The sequence below is a fragment of the Sphaerodactylus townsendi genome, linkage group LG05 (assembly GCF_021028975.2).
Source record: "Sphaerodactylus townsendi isolate TG3544 linkage group LG05, MPM_Stown_v2.3, whole genome shotgun sequence".
Taxonomy (NCBI): domain Eukaryota; kingdom Metazoa; phylum Chordata; class Lepidosauria; order Squamata; family Sphaerodactylidae; genus Sphaerodactylus; species Sphaerodactylus townsendi.
Window position 1 is genome coordinate 21,900,430 of NC_059429.1, and position 14,207 is coordinate 21,914,636.

General features: G+C 46.1%; 1 protein-coding gene across 4 annotated transcripts in view; it reads left to right on the plus strand.

The window, feature by feature from the left end:
- Positions 1-14,207, plus strand: part of LOC125432304 (occludin-like) — a 38,247-nt gene that overhangs the window by 21,398 nt on the left and 2,642 nt on the right. For all 4 annotated transcript variants that reach the window (XM_048495718.1, XM_048495716.1, XM_048495717.1 and 1 more), the window contains 3 exons: positions 3,651-3,907; positions 8,979-9,188; positions 11,456-11,627. In XM_048495718.1, coding sequence (XP_048351675.1) covers positions 3,651-3,907; positions 8,979-9,188; positions 11,456-11,627 — 639 coding nt within the window. The remainder of the gene's footprint in view (positions 1-3,650; positions 3,908-8,978; positions 9,189-11,455; positions 11,628-14,207) is intronic.

Genomic DNA, 14,207 nt, shown 5'->3' on the forward strand with positions numbered 1-14,207 from the left:
GGGTCTTCTACATTCCAGGCAGGTGTTCTACCACTAAGCTATGGCTCTCCTAAGCAGTGGCGTAGGAGCAGCAGTGACGTAGGAGGTTAAGAGCTCGTATATCTAATCTGGAGGAACCGGGTTTGATTCCCCGCTCTGCCGCTTGAGCTGTGGAGGCTTATCTGGGGAATTCAGATTAGCCTGTACACACCCACACACACCAGCTGGGTGACCTTGGGCTAGTCACAGCTTCTCGGAGCTCTCTCAGCCCTACCTACCTCACAGGGTGTTTGTTGTGAGGGGGGAAGTGCAAGGAGATTGTAAGCCCCTTTGAGTCTCCTACAGGAGAGAAAGGGGGGATATCAATCCAAACTCCTCCTCTTCTTCTAAGATTGGATTGAACATGGAAGCACCTCATAAAGTTGATGGGAGAAGATTACTGATTCACTGGAAGAGCAATTAGCTTGTGGAACTCACTTCCACAGCACATTAGGATGCCCGCCGGTTCAGTTGACCTTCAAAATGGGAGTAGACAAATTCATGGAAGAGGAGAGAGGTCCATTAATGACTATAAGCCACGAGGACTAAATGGAACCTCCATGGTTGGAGGCAGTATACCTTGGGTGGAGTAATCACTGTTGCTTTTGCCTCCTGCCTGTGGGTTTGCTGGAAACACTTGGCCAACTGATATGGGAAATAGGATACTGAACCAGGCCAACCTTTGCCCTGTTTCGCAGGGCTCCGCAGTTGTTGCCAGATGCAAATCCGCCCTGACTCCATCCATCCTGTAGGTGCTCAGCAGATGTGCTGATTTGAGTTGCGGTCAGAGGAGGCTGAGAGAGAGAGCCGCCCCGCCCCCCCAGCCAGATAAGCGCCACACTAGGACATCCTGTACTTCATTTTACAACAGAAGCCAAGATAAGAAGGGTGCCTGCCCAGCACGCAGGGATCAAAGGCTCTCAGTTGCAGGATTCAATGATAAATAATCCAGACGTCCCACGGAGATGCACCTTTCCCAGGGTCTCAGGTTTGCTCCCATTTTGGAGGACCATCTGGAGTTAGGTCTACAGTGCAGTCAGATCAAATTGGGGACCACCCACCCCAGTATCCTGTTTCCAGCAGCGGCCAGGCAGATGCTTTCCAGAAGAGCAGAGAAGTAAGGCAGCAGTGGGCAGCCTGAAACCTGGATGGATATCAGTTAGTCCACCATGTTTTGGTCCAAAGGAGATCTAGCTGACTGCTGCATCCCCTCCTCTCTCAGGAAAGACCGAGTGCTTCTGCACTGGGGGCGGAGAGGGGCGAAAGGGGCAAGGGATTCTTCCCTCTCACTCCAGGAGCCAAACTAGCGTCCGACCCATTCTGGCAGATCATAGACCCCTAGGTTAGTAACTTTGAGTCAATTTTCCCTGTTCCACCCTATACACCACATTACAAATTCCACTGCCTTTCTAATTCTGTCCGTTTGGCTCCAATCCAGAATCCTTCTTTGTGGAGCTAATTCCTGCTGTGGCCTCTGTCCACAAAGGGGCCAGGAAGGAAAAGAGGTGGATGGCCTCCTTCATTGATGTTGCAGCCTAAACAAACAACCCCCCCCCCCCCCCCCACACACACACATGCTTTTGAGGCTCCGAGAGCAACTGTGCTTCCCTGAGCCGGGCTCTCCTTCCCTCATAAATGTCTGAAAACAACCAGAAATGAGAAGTCCAAGTTTCCCGGGAGGTGCCAACAATCAACGGGCTTGGGGACGGGGGGAGAGAGAAATGTCAGAGCACGTAGCTTGTGGGGCTTTGGACGGAAGCCCAAGAGGCCTTGAACATCCGCATTCCGGCAGATGGAGGAAGTCCTCCCTCCGCACTGTTCCTTCCCACCGCCTCGCCAGGGTAGCACCTTTAGCAAAGTTTGGCTTTCTCATTTATCTCCAGTGTGCAGAGATGGCCTTTGGGCAGTGCAGAAAAAGAAACGAGAGCCAGTTTTCTGGCTTGCATACAATTATACTCAACAGTATATTCTTCCTCCCTTCATCGTGCACTATGCTTCAGGGTCGCCAGCCTCCAGGGGAGACCTGAAGATTTCCTGGAATCACAGCTTACCTCTGCACTACACAGATCGGTTCTGTGTAGCAAATGGCTGCTTTGGACCATATTGCATTAGACTGCTCCGAAGTCCCTCTCGCTTCCAAACTCTGCCCTCCCCCCAAAAAAAATTTCTAGGAATTTTCCAACCCAAATTTGGTAACCCTGACTCGCTGCCCCCAAATTTACACTGCAATCTGTTAAAAGAGTGACACGCTTTCGACCCCAGTGACTTTAGTGGACTTTAAAGGGTGTGATTCTGTTTAGGGTGGTAGGGTTATAGACCGCCAGGCCCCTTCTGCACATGCAGAATGATGCACTTTCAATCTGCTTTCGCAATTGTTTGAAAGTGGATTTTTGCTATTCCACACAGTAAAATCCAGCCTCAAAGTGCATTGAAACATGCAGAATAATGCAGAATGCAGAATAATGCACTTTCAGTCCACATGCAGAATAATGCACTTTCAATCCACTTTCGCAATTGTTTGAAAGTGGATTTTTGCTATTCCACACAATAAACTCCAGCTTCAAAGTGCATTGAAGCACGCAGAATAATACAGAATGCAGAATAATGCACTTTCAATCCACTTTCGCAATTGTTTGAAAGTGGATTTTGCTTTCCGCACAGTAAAATCCTGCTACAAAGTGCACTGAAAGTGGATTGAAAGTGCATGTGCGGAAGGGGCCTTAGAAGGTTTTAAAGGGGGATTAGAGGAATGGGTTGAGAACTACTAGTAGCCATGATTGCTACATGCATGGAACTTCCAGGCTTAAGGGCAATCTATCTCTGAATACAAGTTGGCTTTTATGGTCTGTTTTTGGGGTTTGCATTGGCGGGCAAAAGCAGGATGTTAGTCTCTATGGACCCAACTTACTCTGACCCAGTAGGGCTTTTTTAATGGAGAAGTCTCCCAAAAGCAGTTAGCTAAAACAGTTAAAGAGAACATCCAAGTTCAAAGGCAGTGTACCTTTGAATATTAGATGATCAAGTCAAACAATAGGGCAGGCGAGGGGCTTCACGCTTTCATTGGGTGGTCCCTGAGTCTGACTGTATAGCTATTCTTGGTGGGCGTCGGCAGTAATTTTACATACTCGGTTGTAGGCAGGTAATCTGTGAAGGAAGTTCTAACTCAGGGGTAGGGAACCTGCGACTCGAGAGCCGCATGCGGCTCTTCTGCCCTTGCACTGCGGCTCCACGAGCCGAGCTGCCGGCTTCATCCTTGCCTGCCCTGCAGGCAGCAGGGCAGGCGCATCTATGCGCTTCTCAGAATGAGTGGAGTAAAAGGTTAAAAACCCCCAATATATACAGTGTTATCTTTATTTTAAATGTCAAAAATTATTTGCGGCTCCAAGTGTTTTCTTTTCCCGTGGAAAATGGGTCCAAATGGCTCTTTGAGTGTTAAAGGTTCCCTACCCCTGTTCTAACTCTTTCAAATAATGCTTCCCATAGCAGTTTATGTTGGCAAAGCTCTTAATCTTGTTTCCATAGGGAAGGAAGGTAGTGACTTTTACACGCAAAAAGAGCATCAATTCAAGTGTATTGTTCCAAGGAATTTCCATCCAACAAATGCCTTTTAATTTCCCCCCCTCTTTTTCTAGGTGAAGAATGTTGCGGATGTTACTAGTAACCACGATGAGACGGCTACTCTGGCTTACTCAGAAAAACCCACAAGCCCTGTCAATGCTCCCGCCAGCCCATACAACGCTCCCGCCAGCCCATACAACGCTCCCGCCAGCCCATACAACGCTCCCGGCAGCCCATACAACGCTCCCGCCAGCCCATACAATGCTCCCACCAGCCCATACGGCTACAGGGTTTCTGCAAATGGTTACTACGGCACCGAAAACAGAAACAGGTAAACAAGAAAGAGACAGACTTTGTTTGCATGGAGTTCTCAGAGGCTGTGAAAGCCAAAATTTTCTTTTAAAGGCACTCCCCAATTGACTGATGACCATTCAGGAAAATAAGCCTCCAGATGCCCTGGGAATGCCTACTAGCAAGGCACAGAGGCCAAAGTCTGTCTCTGTTGTTTGCCCCAGAACCGGCATTCAGAGAGACAGACTGTGTCTGAACATGCAGGTTCCATTTGAAGACCAGCAGAACTGATGGGCATCACTGCCTCACATGAATTCCTATCTGAATGAAGGAGGATTTCTTTGTGTCTGCCCTGACTCCGCTGCCCAAGAGGTTCGCTCATTCTGTAGCCCTTTTTGTGCCATCCCGAATCACCTAGAAATGACAACTGGCCAGAACCTGCAGGAAGAGAGAAACATTACCAGCTAATGGGAGGCCGTAGTGGAGGGTAGGGTTGTCGACTCCAGGTTGGGGGATACAAGGAGGGTTTGGGGGTGGAGCTTGGAGAGGGTGGGGTTTGAAGAGGGCTGGGACTTCAATCGTGTGTAATGCCAGATATAATCCACCTTCCAAAGTGGCCTTTTCATCCAGGGGAATTGATGTCATCCAGGGGATCTGACCTGGAGATCAGTTATAATCTCAGGAGATCACCAGCCGTCACCTTGGAGGTGGTAACCCTAACGGAAGGTCCAGGAGGGGTGTGAGCCCCAGACCTAGTGAGGGAGCAGAGGCGCACACCAGAGGGTCACGTGGGGGTGGAGAATTTCCCCCCCACACCCCTCCTCTTGGCCCCACTCCGCCAGGCTGCACCTACAGCTGGCCAGGGCTCCGCTGTTTGAAGGAGCAGCCAGGCTGGGCTGCTGCCAGAGAAGGTAAATGGGTTACCCTGGGTGGGGAGAGGTGCCCAGAGCAGGTGTTGCCCCAAGCACCCCCCCCCCCCATGCCTCTTTGAGGAGGCAAGAATGGAGTCTGTGAGAAGTGGGCAAAGCCACCGGCCAACTTCAGAGTGCAGCAGCTATGTTCTGGCTGTAGGGTTGCCATCTCCAGGTTAAGAAGTACCTGGAGATTTGGGGGGTGGAGCCTCAAGCAAGCAGAGTTTGAGGAGAGAAGGGACTTCAGTGGGGTATAAGTCCATAGAGTCCCCTTTCCAAAGTGATCATCTTCTCCAGGTGAACTAATCTCTGTCGCCTGAACAGCAACTGTAATATCAAAGATCTCCAGCCATCACCTGGAGCTTGGCAAGCCTGCCTGGCTTATGCCATGAGGTCATCTGCCAGTGACTGGCCCAAGGACTGGTCCAAAAGAGGCAGTTGAAGGCCGGAATGGTGACTTGGGGGAGTGGCCTGCCATACAGACAGCAGCTTAAAAGGGAGACCGGCCCCTTCCGCACATGCAGAATCATGCACTTCCAATTAACTTTCACAATTGTTTGAAAGTGGATTTTGCTATTCCGCACAGTAAAATCCAGCTGCAAAGTGCACCTTCCAAAGTGCACCTTCTTCTCACTCCTCCACTTGAATGCATGCATACTTCTCTATCTTGCAGTCACTGAGGGTAGGACACGGGGCCTGTATCTCTGTCCATCCTAGCTAGTCAGACCAGATTAGAAAACTATACTTACTGTATCCTATCCAGAAATTAAGTTCCTATAATAATTAAGTATATTAGTTTGACTAAATAAAAAGGCTCCTCTGTAATTTTTGTTCCTGGCACGCACAGAGATTGCTGAGCAGAATATCCTTTGTGAACTCTACTAAATTACCAGTTCTGAGTCTAGCAGGCTGAGGAGCCCAGATTTTGAACATACCAACACATTGTCCCTTTCTCATCTTTTTGCCCTTCCACTCTGACCCCTTCCGCACATGCAGAATAATGCACTTTAAATCCACTTTCACAATTGTTTGAAAGTGTATTTTGCAATTCCGCACAGTAAAATCCAGCTACAAAGTGCATTGAAAGTAGATTATTCTGCATGTGCAGAAGGGGCCTTTGCCTTTCTGAACAAAACCCGGGGCGGGGGGGGGAAGGGGGGGGTTGCTGCATGTACATGTCTTCCTCTAGTTCTACATGCAAAAATGCAGCCTTCCTGTCAAGATGCTCAACTTGCATTCCACTACTCGCAGCAATACTTAGAAGTGTTCTTACTGCTGTATGTTTAACTATTGTACAAAAGTTTTATCAAACTCCTGCCGATATTCCTGTAAGCATCCCTTAGATACCACTGTAGCTTTGTAGCATTGGCTCTCACCTTCATCATGCTTTATTTTGAAGACTTGTATTTTATTTTGAAGTCTGTCATGTTGGCAAGCAGTTCTGCTGAAGTCTATGTTTTGTCTTGTGTAGAGTTTCCAGACTCTCACTTGCAGCTTGCTTCCATTTGTGTATTCCTTGTGGAGGCAGTTGGAATATTACATTCCATGATGTTGACAGTCATGACATTTTATCACATGTGGTGGATGTGTAAGAAAGCGAGAAAATATTGGATAATGATTCACAGTGAGGTGCAGAAGATAATCAAAATCAAATTAGGGGTCAAGGCACCGAAAAAATATGTTATTTAAATATGTTGCCGAACAATGTACCAAAAAGGTACAATGAACTGGTTGTGGTGGGTTTTCTGGGCTGTGTGGCCGTGGTCTGGTAGATCTTGTTCCTAACGTTTCACCTGCATCTGTGGCTGGCATCTTCAGGGGTGTATCACAGAAAGAAGTCTGTTATACACTGTGTCCATTGTGTTAGGAACAAGATCTACCAGACCACGGCCACACAGCCTGGAAAACCTACAACAACCAGTTGAATCTGGTCATGAAAGCCTTCGACAGTACAATGAACTATTTAAATATATGGTGACTCCTGCCAGATTGGATATGCTTCTAAGTTAAGGTGACCAGATGGTCACCTTCGCGAACTGGGACAGGTGGGCAGGCGGCTGCACGCACGCGCGCGCAACCGCAGGAGTGCACTGCCTTTCAACACCCGGGACATTTGAAAAAACCCGCGGGACGCAGGACAAGTTGTTTCAAGGCGGGACTGTCCCGCCAAAAGCGGGACGTCTGGTCAGCCTATTCTAAGTGGAAAACAGACAAAACTTTTGAACTGAATTAATTGATAAATAAACTAACAGAATATGCAACGATGGCAAAATGAACGTCTTTAGTGCACCACAGACCAATTATAGAACTTCAAAATAAATGGAATATATGACTACATTTAGGATAACAGAAGTAAATTATAGAATTAGAAATTTATCAATAAATGAGTAGTGGGCATGGGTAATAATATATAGTAGATTTATGCTATTATATGACCAAAAAGAAGAGTTTTTAAAAAGTTTCCTAGAACTAAAAACAATCTCTGCAACTGCTTTGTGAAATGTTAGCAACTAATCACATTTGCATAATTCGGTGGCAAACTTTTTTCAAAAGGTTCTGAGCTTTGCTTCTTCCGCCTGGTTGAATCAGGCATCATGCAGTTGAGCAAATAAATCTGTCAGCGGGCCCACATGGTTTTTAAAGCATTTCCCCTTAAAATACTTTAAATTGTCTAGGCACTGTCTTATTGCAAATGAGAAATGGAGAAATGAGATAATCCTAGTATGGAATGCATCTCCTTGGTTCCTTTTACGTCCCTTATTGAAGAAGGAATTGGTTATTAACAGTGGAAGCAATGAAATGTTCGCCTTTCATATCCCACGCCTCTCATTCAACATGCTTCACGTCACCGTGCGGGGAGGGGGAAGGCTTCTGTAAGCAAATCCAGCAGTCCCTCTGCATCCAAAACAAATTTCGGCCTGGTTCTCCATGAGGTAAAAATTGTTTCCCAACAAGATTTCTAGACTCAATCTTTCATCGGTCACTTGTGAGCTAGTCATTTAGCTCACCTAGCAATGCAGCTCCCTGCGGGCAGCTTAAGCGTGCCCAGACCTTGCTCCTTTGTTAGCTAAATCGCCCTGCAACAAGCGGACTTTGCTGGAGATGAATTTAACTCTTTAGGTACTTCAGCTTAGTCTGAGTTTATCATAATCTGGCACCATAACTTGTTGGGTTCCATAATCAACAACAAAATCAAGCTATGTGTACCATGTACAATCAATGTAATCAATACCACGTGTGGCACATTGGCAGACTTTCAATAAATCTTATTATTAATATCAAATATTACTTCCAACAGCTATTCAGCTTGTTACTAAGTCCTACTTTAAGTTTTATACTGTTTTTTCAAACATAAATCCAGTACATCACATCATTACAATATTATATTTACAGTCATAAACGTCAGAGCCCTTCGGGGGTGGGCGGTTTAAAAATTTAGTATATAAATAAAATAAATAAAAATAAATGACTACATCACCACATTATTAATCATCAATCTCAGTCCGTGCATATAATGTCCAACTGTGCAAGTCAACATATGTCCGACTTGTATTTAAGTCCTCCAATGATTTGAAAAGAAGAAGTAATTACTTCAATAAGATTTCTTGAAAGCCTGCCAGTGTGCCACGCGGGGTTCCATAATCAGTCTGGACACTTATAACCTGTTGGTATATTCAAAATCTGGGCCCCTCAGCATGATGGACACTGAATTGGTGATTTAGCAGAGCAGGATAATCTTGTGGAAAGATTGGGCTTGTGACTGACCCCAGACTTAACTTTGTGTGAAGATCCATCGGCGAAGGAGCAGGCTGCATGCAAGAAATCTGTGCTAAAGTTCTTCAGTCCTCATGGCTTTTTTATGGTTTAGCCCAGAGCCCAGGAGTTATATGACTTGTCTCTCCCTCTGTTGGCATACATACTGTTTGTAGTAAGAACACAAGAAGAGCCCTGTTGGATCAGGTCCCTCTGGTCCAGCATCTTATCTCTATGAGTGGGCAAGAAATTACCTGAGCATGGCAAGGAGGCAAAAGCCTTTGCTTGTCCCCAAGATATACTGCTTCTGAGGCTGGAGGCTCTTTCTGACTACATTGGTAATAGTTGCATATTGACTTTTTTCATGAATGTGGTATAAGCCCCATTTCAAGGTAGTCTTGCAAGACTTACCAACCCCACCTCATTTGGCTTTTTGTCTCACTCTAGCACACCTTTACGCACACCCCCTGACAATCGTGCCAGGACGTTTAGCACCAGCACCTTAGAAGAGAAAGTCAGAGATACTCCTAGCAAACCGTCAGCTCGCAGGGGACGGAGGCGACGGAGGAATCCCGAACTCGACGAATCCCAGTATGAGACAGACTACACCACAGCTGTGGAGTCTAGCGACGAGCAAGATCAGGATGAATGGAAAAGGTGAGGAGGAAGTGTTGCCGTTGTCATGGTTGGCTGAGCACACAGGAGTTTCGGGTTCTAGCTGGTTACAGAGAACAGTCAGTGAGCAGCGAAAGCTTGCTTTCAGTTCTGGGGAAAAGCAGTCCAGAGCAAGTTGTACATACTGAGCAAAGACAGGTCAGTCAATCCAGCCCGGGTGCACGAGACCAAACGTTCAGTCCGAGAGCAGGCGCTGCAGTAACTATCAGGCTGTTTCACAAAGTTGCTCCTGCAATGCTTGCTGTTCACAGCTGCCTCTTATAAGCCTGCATTCCTGCTCAGTCTGAATCCTGAGCTGACTTACAACTCTCCCTTTGGCATCTTTGGGCCTCCAAATGGGCGCTGCGTATTTTAGCATGCAGTGCCTGACAGCCCTGTAGTCTGAGCTGCCTCACATAACTAGGTGAGCCTGGGGAACTGTCTGCTCTGTCCTCTTGCTCTTGGCTTGTCCTTCACCTGTGTGACTTCTGGCTGCTCACAGGACTCAACCGTGACTCTGGAGATTCAGCCAGCTGAGACTCTGATGGAGCCGGGTCATCATGCCAGTATTCTTCATCTGAGGAATCCTGGCTGGCTGCCGGGGAGCCCCCGACAGCCATCTTGGGCAGGAAGTGACACAAGATTGGCAAGGATATGATTGAAGTCTATAAAATTATGCATGGGGTAGAAAATATTGACAGAGAGAAATTTTTGTCTCTTTCTCACAATACTAGAACCAGGGGGCATACATTGAAAATGCTGGGGGGAAGAATTAGGACTAATAAAAGGAAACACTTCACGCAATGTGTGATTGGTGTTTGGAATATGCTGCCACAGGAGGTGGTGATGGCCACTAACCTGGATAGCTTTAAAAGGGGCTTGGACAGAATTATGGAGGAGAAGTCGATCTATGGCTACCAATCTTGGTCCTCCTTGATCTCAGATTGCAAATGCAGAAGGTCATTGCTTTCACATCCTGCACGTGAGCTCCCAAAGGCACCTGGTGGGCCACTGCGAGTAGCAGAGAGCTGGACTAGATGGACTCTGGTCTGATCCAGCAGGCTGGTTCTTATGTTCTTATGTTCTTATGATAAGAAAAATGAGGGCGATCAAAGGGGAAGTGGAAGCCATTGTTGTAGACAAGGAAGATAATGCCTTCCTTTCTCAAGTTTTTTTTTTTTGCCAGGAGAAACCTGGAGTCTTAGGAATTGCCAAAGCAAAATGATATCAGAAATGTAAAATAGTCGAACAACAGAGTAAGACTTAACTTTACAAAGATGCAGTTGCTGCTTTCTCAGGTTTCAGCAATGACTGAAAGACAATAATTAAATCTGGATATTTTAAAACCTTGACTGGTTTCAGTGAACACAAGACGCTGCCCTATATTAAGGCAGGCTATTGGTCCATCTAGCCGAATGTGGTGTCCTCTGATTGGCAATGAACCTTCAGGTAGAAAAATGTTTTTTCCAAGGCCTGAGATATTAGAGGAGGCAAGTGCTGAGCTTGAAACTGTCTACATGCACAATGCTTGTACATAAAAAAGCAGTCTTATACTGAAACCATAGCGTTAATAGCCCCCTTGTTGATGGCATGACATCACTTCCAGGGAGAACCTGGAAGTGAATTAGTCCTCTCTAGAAATTGTCTGGAACTCTGTGGTTTTACCATAGAGCTTCCAGCTATTCCTGAAGAAGTGTACCATCTTGGTTTTCCTGGAAGTCATGTCATGCTATCACCCCGCCATGTCTCTCTCCTGTTGCCAGGCAACCTTCATTGGTGGTTCATATAACCAAACATTCTGTCACTGAGCCTTCCCACTCTCGCTTGAATATATAGTCCTTATTATATCAAATTACTGCAGACATATTTAGGCATGGTCAACAGTTAAGAAAACAATTTGTGTAACAACTTTATGTGTTGGCGGGCTGGGTGATCTACCTAAAAGCAATTTTGGAGCAACCATTTTGCAAAAGAAACTGGCGAGAAAAAGTTACGTTTGAGTCCAGTAGCACCTTACAGCCCAACAAGAACTTTCAAGATTCAAGGCTTCCTTCATCAGATACGAGTTGGGATGGAGATCTCTGAGCCCTTATATGCCAGACAGACGATGAGAGGGATGTGGCAAAGAAGGAATTCAGGATGCAGGGGTACCTTGTGCATTGTAATCAGCTTCATTAGGGGAAATGCTTGGAGGCGGAAAAGCGGCATCTGTAGCGTAAACAAGCCATTTCCTTCCACTTTTCAATCTCATACCCTTTCTTCCCCCTCAGCCTGTACCCACCCATTACATCAGACAGGATCCGTCAGGAGTACAAACAAGATTTTGCCTCGGACCTCAAGCATTATAAGCAGCTGTGCGCAGAGATGGACAGCATCAACGATCAGATCAACCAGCTCAGCAAACAGCTGGACCACTTGCCCGAAGACAGCCTGCAGTACCAGGTCGGCTTGTGATGCAAATGGGAAGAGGGCGGGATCGAGGGATCTCAGAAGAGGGTCCCGGTATACAGTCAACCACTTTCTTCTTTATGTTATTGATGAAAACATTTATATCCTCCCTTTCCTCAGGGTGGCTAACAAATTACATTAGAAAACATGCAGCCAAACCGAAAACAAAATTTCAGGTATCCCCGTTCCTCCTCAATAGATGCCAGCAGCTGTGATGTGTTAAGTACTGACAAGTTGCTTCCGACTCAGGTGACCCTATGAATGAATGACCTCCCAAACGTCCTGTTGTTCAGTCTTGCTCAGGTCTTGTAAACTGAGGGACGTGGCCTCCTTTATAATGTCAGTCAAACCCTTTCATGTCCGATCTCCCTCTTTTTCTTCTGCCTTCCATTTTTCCCAGCGTTATTGTCTTCTCCAGTAACTCTTGTCCTCTCATAATGTGTCCAGAGTATGATGGCCTCCATTTAGTCATTTTAGCTTCTAGGAAGAGTTCAGGCTTGATTTGATCTAAAACCCACTGATTTGGGGGTTTTTTGGCAGTCCCAAGTTATCCATGAAACTCTCCTCCAATATCACATTTCAGATGAATCAATTTGTCCAACCTCCACACCAATACATAGTAATGGGAAATACTGTGGTATGAACAGTGGTGGGATCCAAAAATTTTAGTAACAGGTTCCCATGGTGGTGGGATTCAAACTGTGGCGTAGCGCCAATGGGGCTGGGCGGGGCACGACTGGGGTGTGTCCAGGCATTCTGGGGGGCAGGGCACTCCTGGGCAGGGCTGTGGCAAGGACGCAGCCACTGCGCCGGTCCTTGGGCGGGAAACGAATGCACGCAGGTGCAGGCTGCCACGCATGCCGGTGCACCTCCTGCTAGACCAGGGTAGGGAACCTGCGGCTCTCCAGATGTTCAGGAACTACAATTCCCATCAGCCTTTGTCAGCATGGCCAATTGGCCATGCTGGTAGAGGCTGATGGGAATTGTAGTTCCTGAACATCTGGAGAGCCGCAGGTTCCCTACCCCTGTGCTAGACTGTTTCGAGTTCTGTGCGCTACTGCTGAGAGGAGGGCATAACTAAGGCAAAAATCACATGGCAAAATCACCAATTAGTAGCCCCCTCTCGGCACACACAAATAATTAGTAACCTACTCTCGGGAACCTGTGAGAACCTGCTGGATATACCCTCTGGGTATGAACCGTCTTGCTCTTGGTCACCCACGTTACATCTTACACCTAGCGATCTTTTCTAGCTTCTTTGCGGCTGTCCTTCACAGTCTCAATGTCATTCTGATTTCTTGGTTGCAGCCTCCCTTTTCGTTAATGATTGAGCCAAGGAAAAAGAAAGTCTTGACCAATTTCCGTTTCTTCGTTGAACTTAAAGTTGTATAATTCCCCAGTAGTCATTCTTTTTGTCTTCTCGGTGTTCATCTGTAACTTTGCTTTGGCACTTTCTGCTTTAACTTTCAACAGTAATCGTTTCAAGTTTTCACTATTTTTTGCCAGTAAAATATGATGCCATCTGCATTTTTCAGCACTAATATTCCTTCCATCAGTTTTCACTCCACCTTCATCTCTAAAATCTAATCCAGCTTTCCTTAGGAAATGTTTTGCATAATGGTTGAAGAGATAGCGAGATAAAATACATCTTTGTCTGACACCTTTACCAGTTGGAAACCATTCTGTTTCTTTATGTTCTGTCCTAACAGTAGCCTCTGGTCCAGAGTATAGTTTGCATATCAACACAATCAGATGTTGTGGCACACCCATTGCTTTTGAAACCATCCATAACTTTTCGTAATCCACAGCCAAAAACTCTGCTGTAATCTATGAAGCACAAATTGATTTTATCTGAAATTCTCTCGTGTACTGTAGTAGCCAACATAAATTTGCACTACGATCAGCCTTTTTACCTCAGAAATCATAAAAAGAGAGCTTTACTTAAACTGAGAGAGAAATAGACTGTATCCATAAACAAAGTATCACTTATATAGGAGTGTTGTGGGATTTCCGGCCTGTATGGCCGTGTTCCAGTAGCATTTTCTCCTGACATTTCGCCTCCATCTGTGGCTGGCATCTTCAGAGGATCCGATGGTAGTAAAGCAAATACATCAATACATTCACAGTTCATCGTTTGGTTTCAATTTCAAGCACAGTCTGCAATATTAAACATTTCAAGCCAGAGGCTTTTGGTTAACAGAACACATCACATCTTTCCTCAGCAAGAGTCAGGGAGCAACTGTTTCCAGCTGTCACCTTTAGAATGTTTGTAGAGATCTCCCCGAATTCCGTGCTGCTGCATGCAAGCAAGGCTGTGAAAAACCTTTAAAAACCACAGATTTTAAGGTTGCTTTTATTGTTCACCGCTGTGGGAGTCTGAGTAGGAGGGATAGGCTGCTTTACATGTTTTCAGTAAACAGGACAGCAGTTGGCCAAAGCTAGATTTAAGGCTGTTCAGTGTTTGAACCCCCTAGTTAAAATCTGATGCTACGCTTGGTTTGCCTACGGGCGTGGATCTGATTCTGCACAGCTTTGGACTGTTCTACAGGTAAACTACCTATTTCCATTCACGTT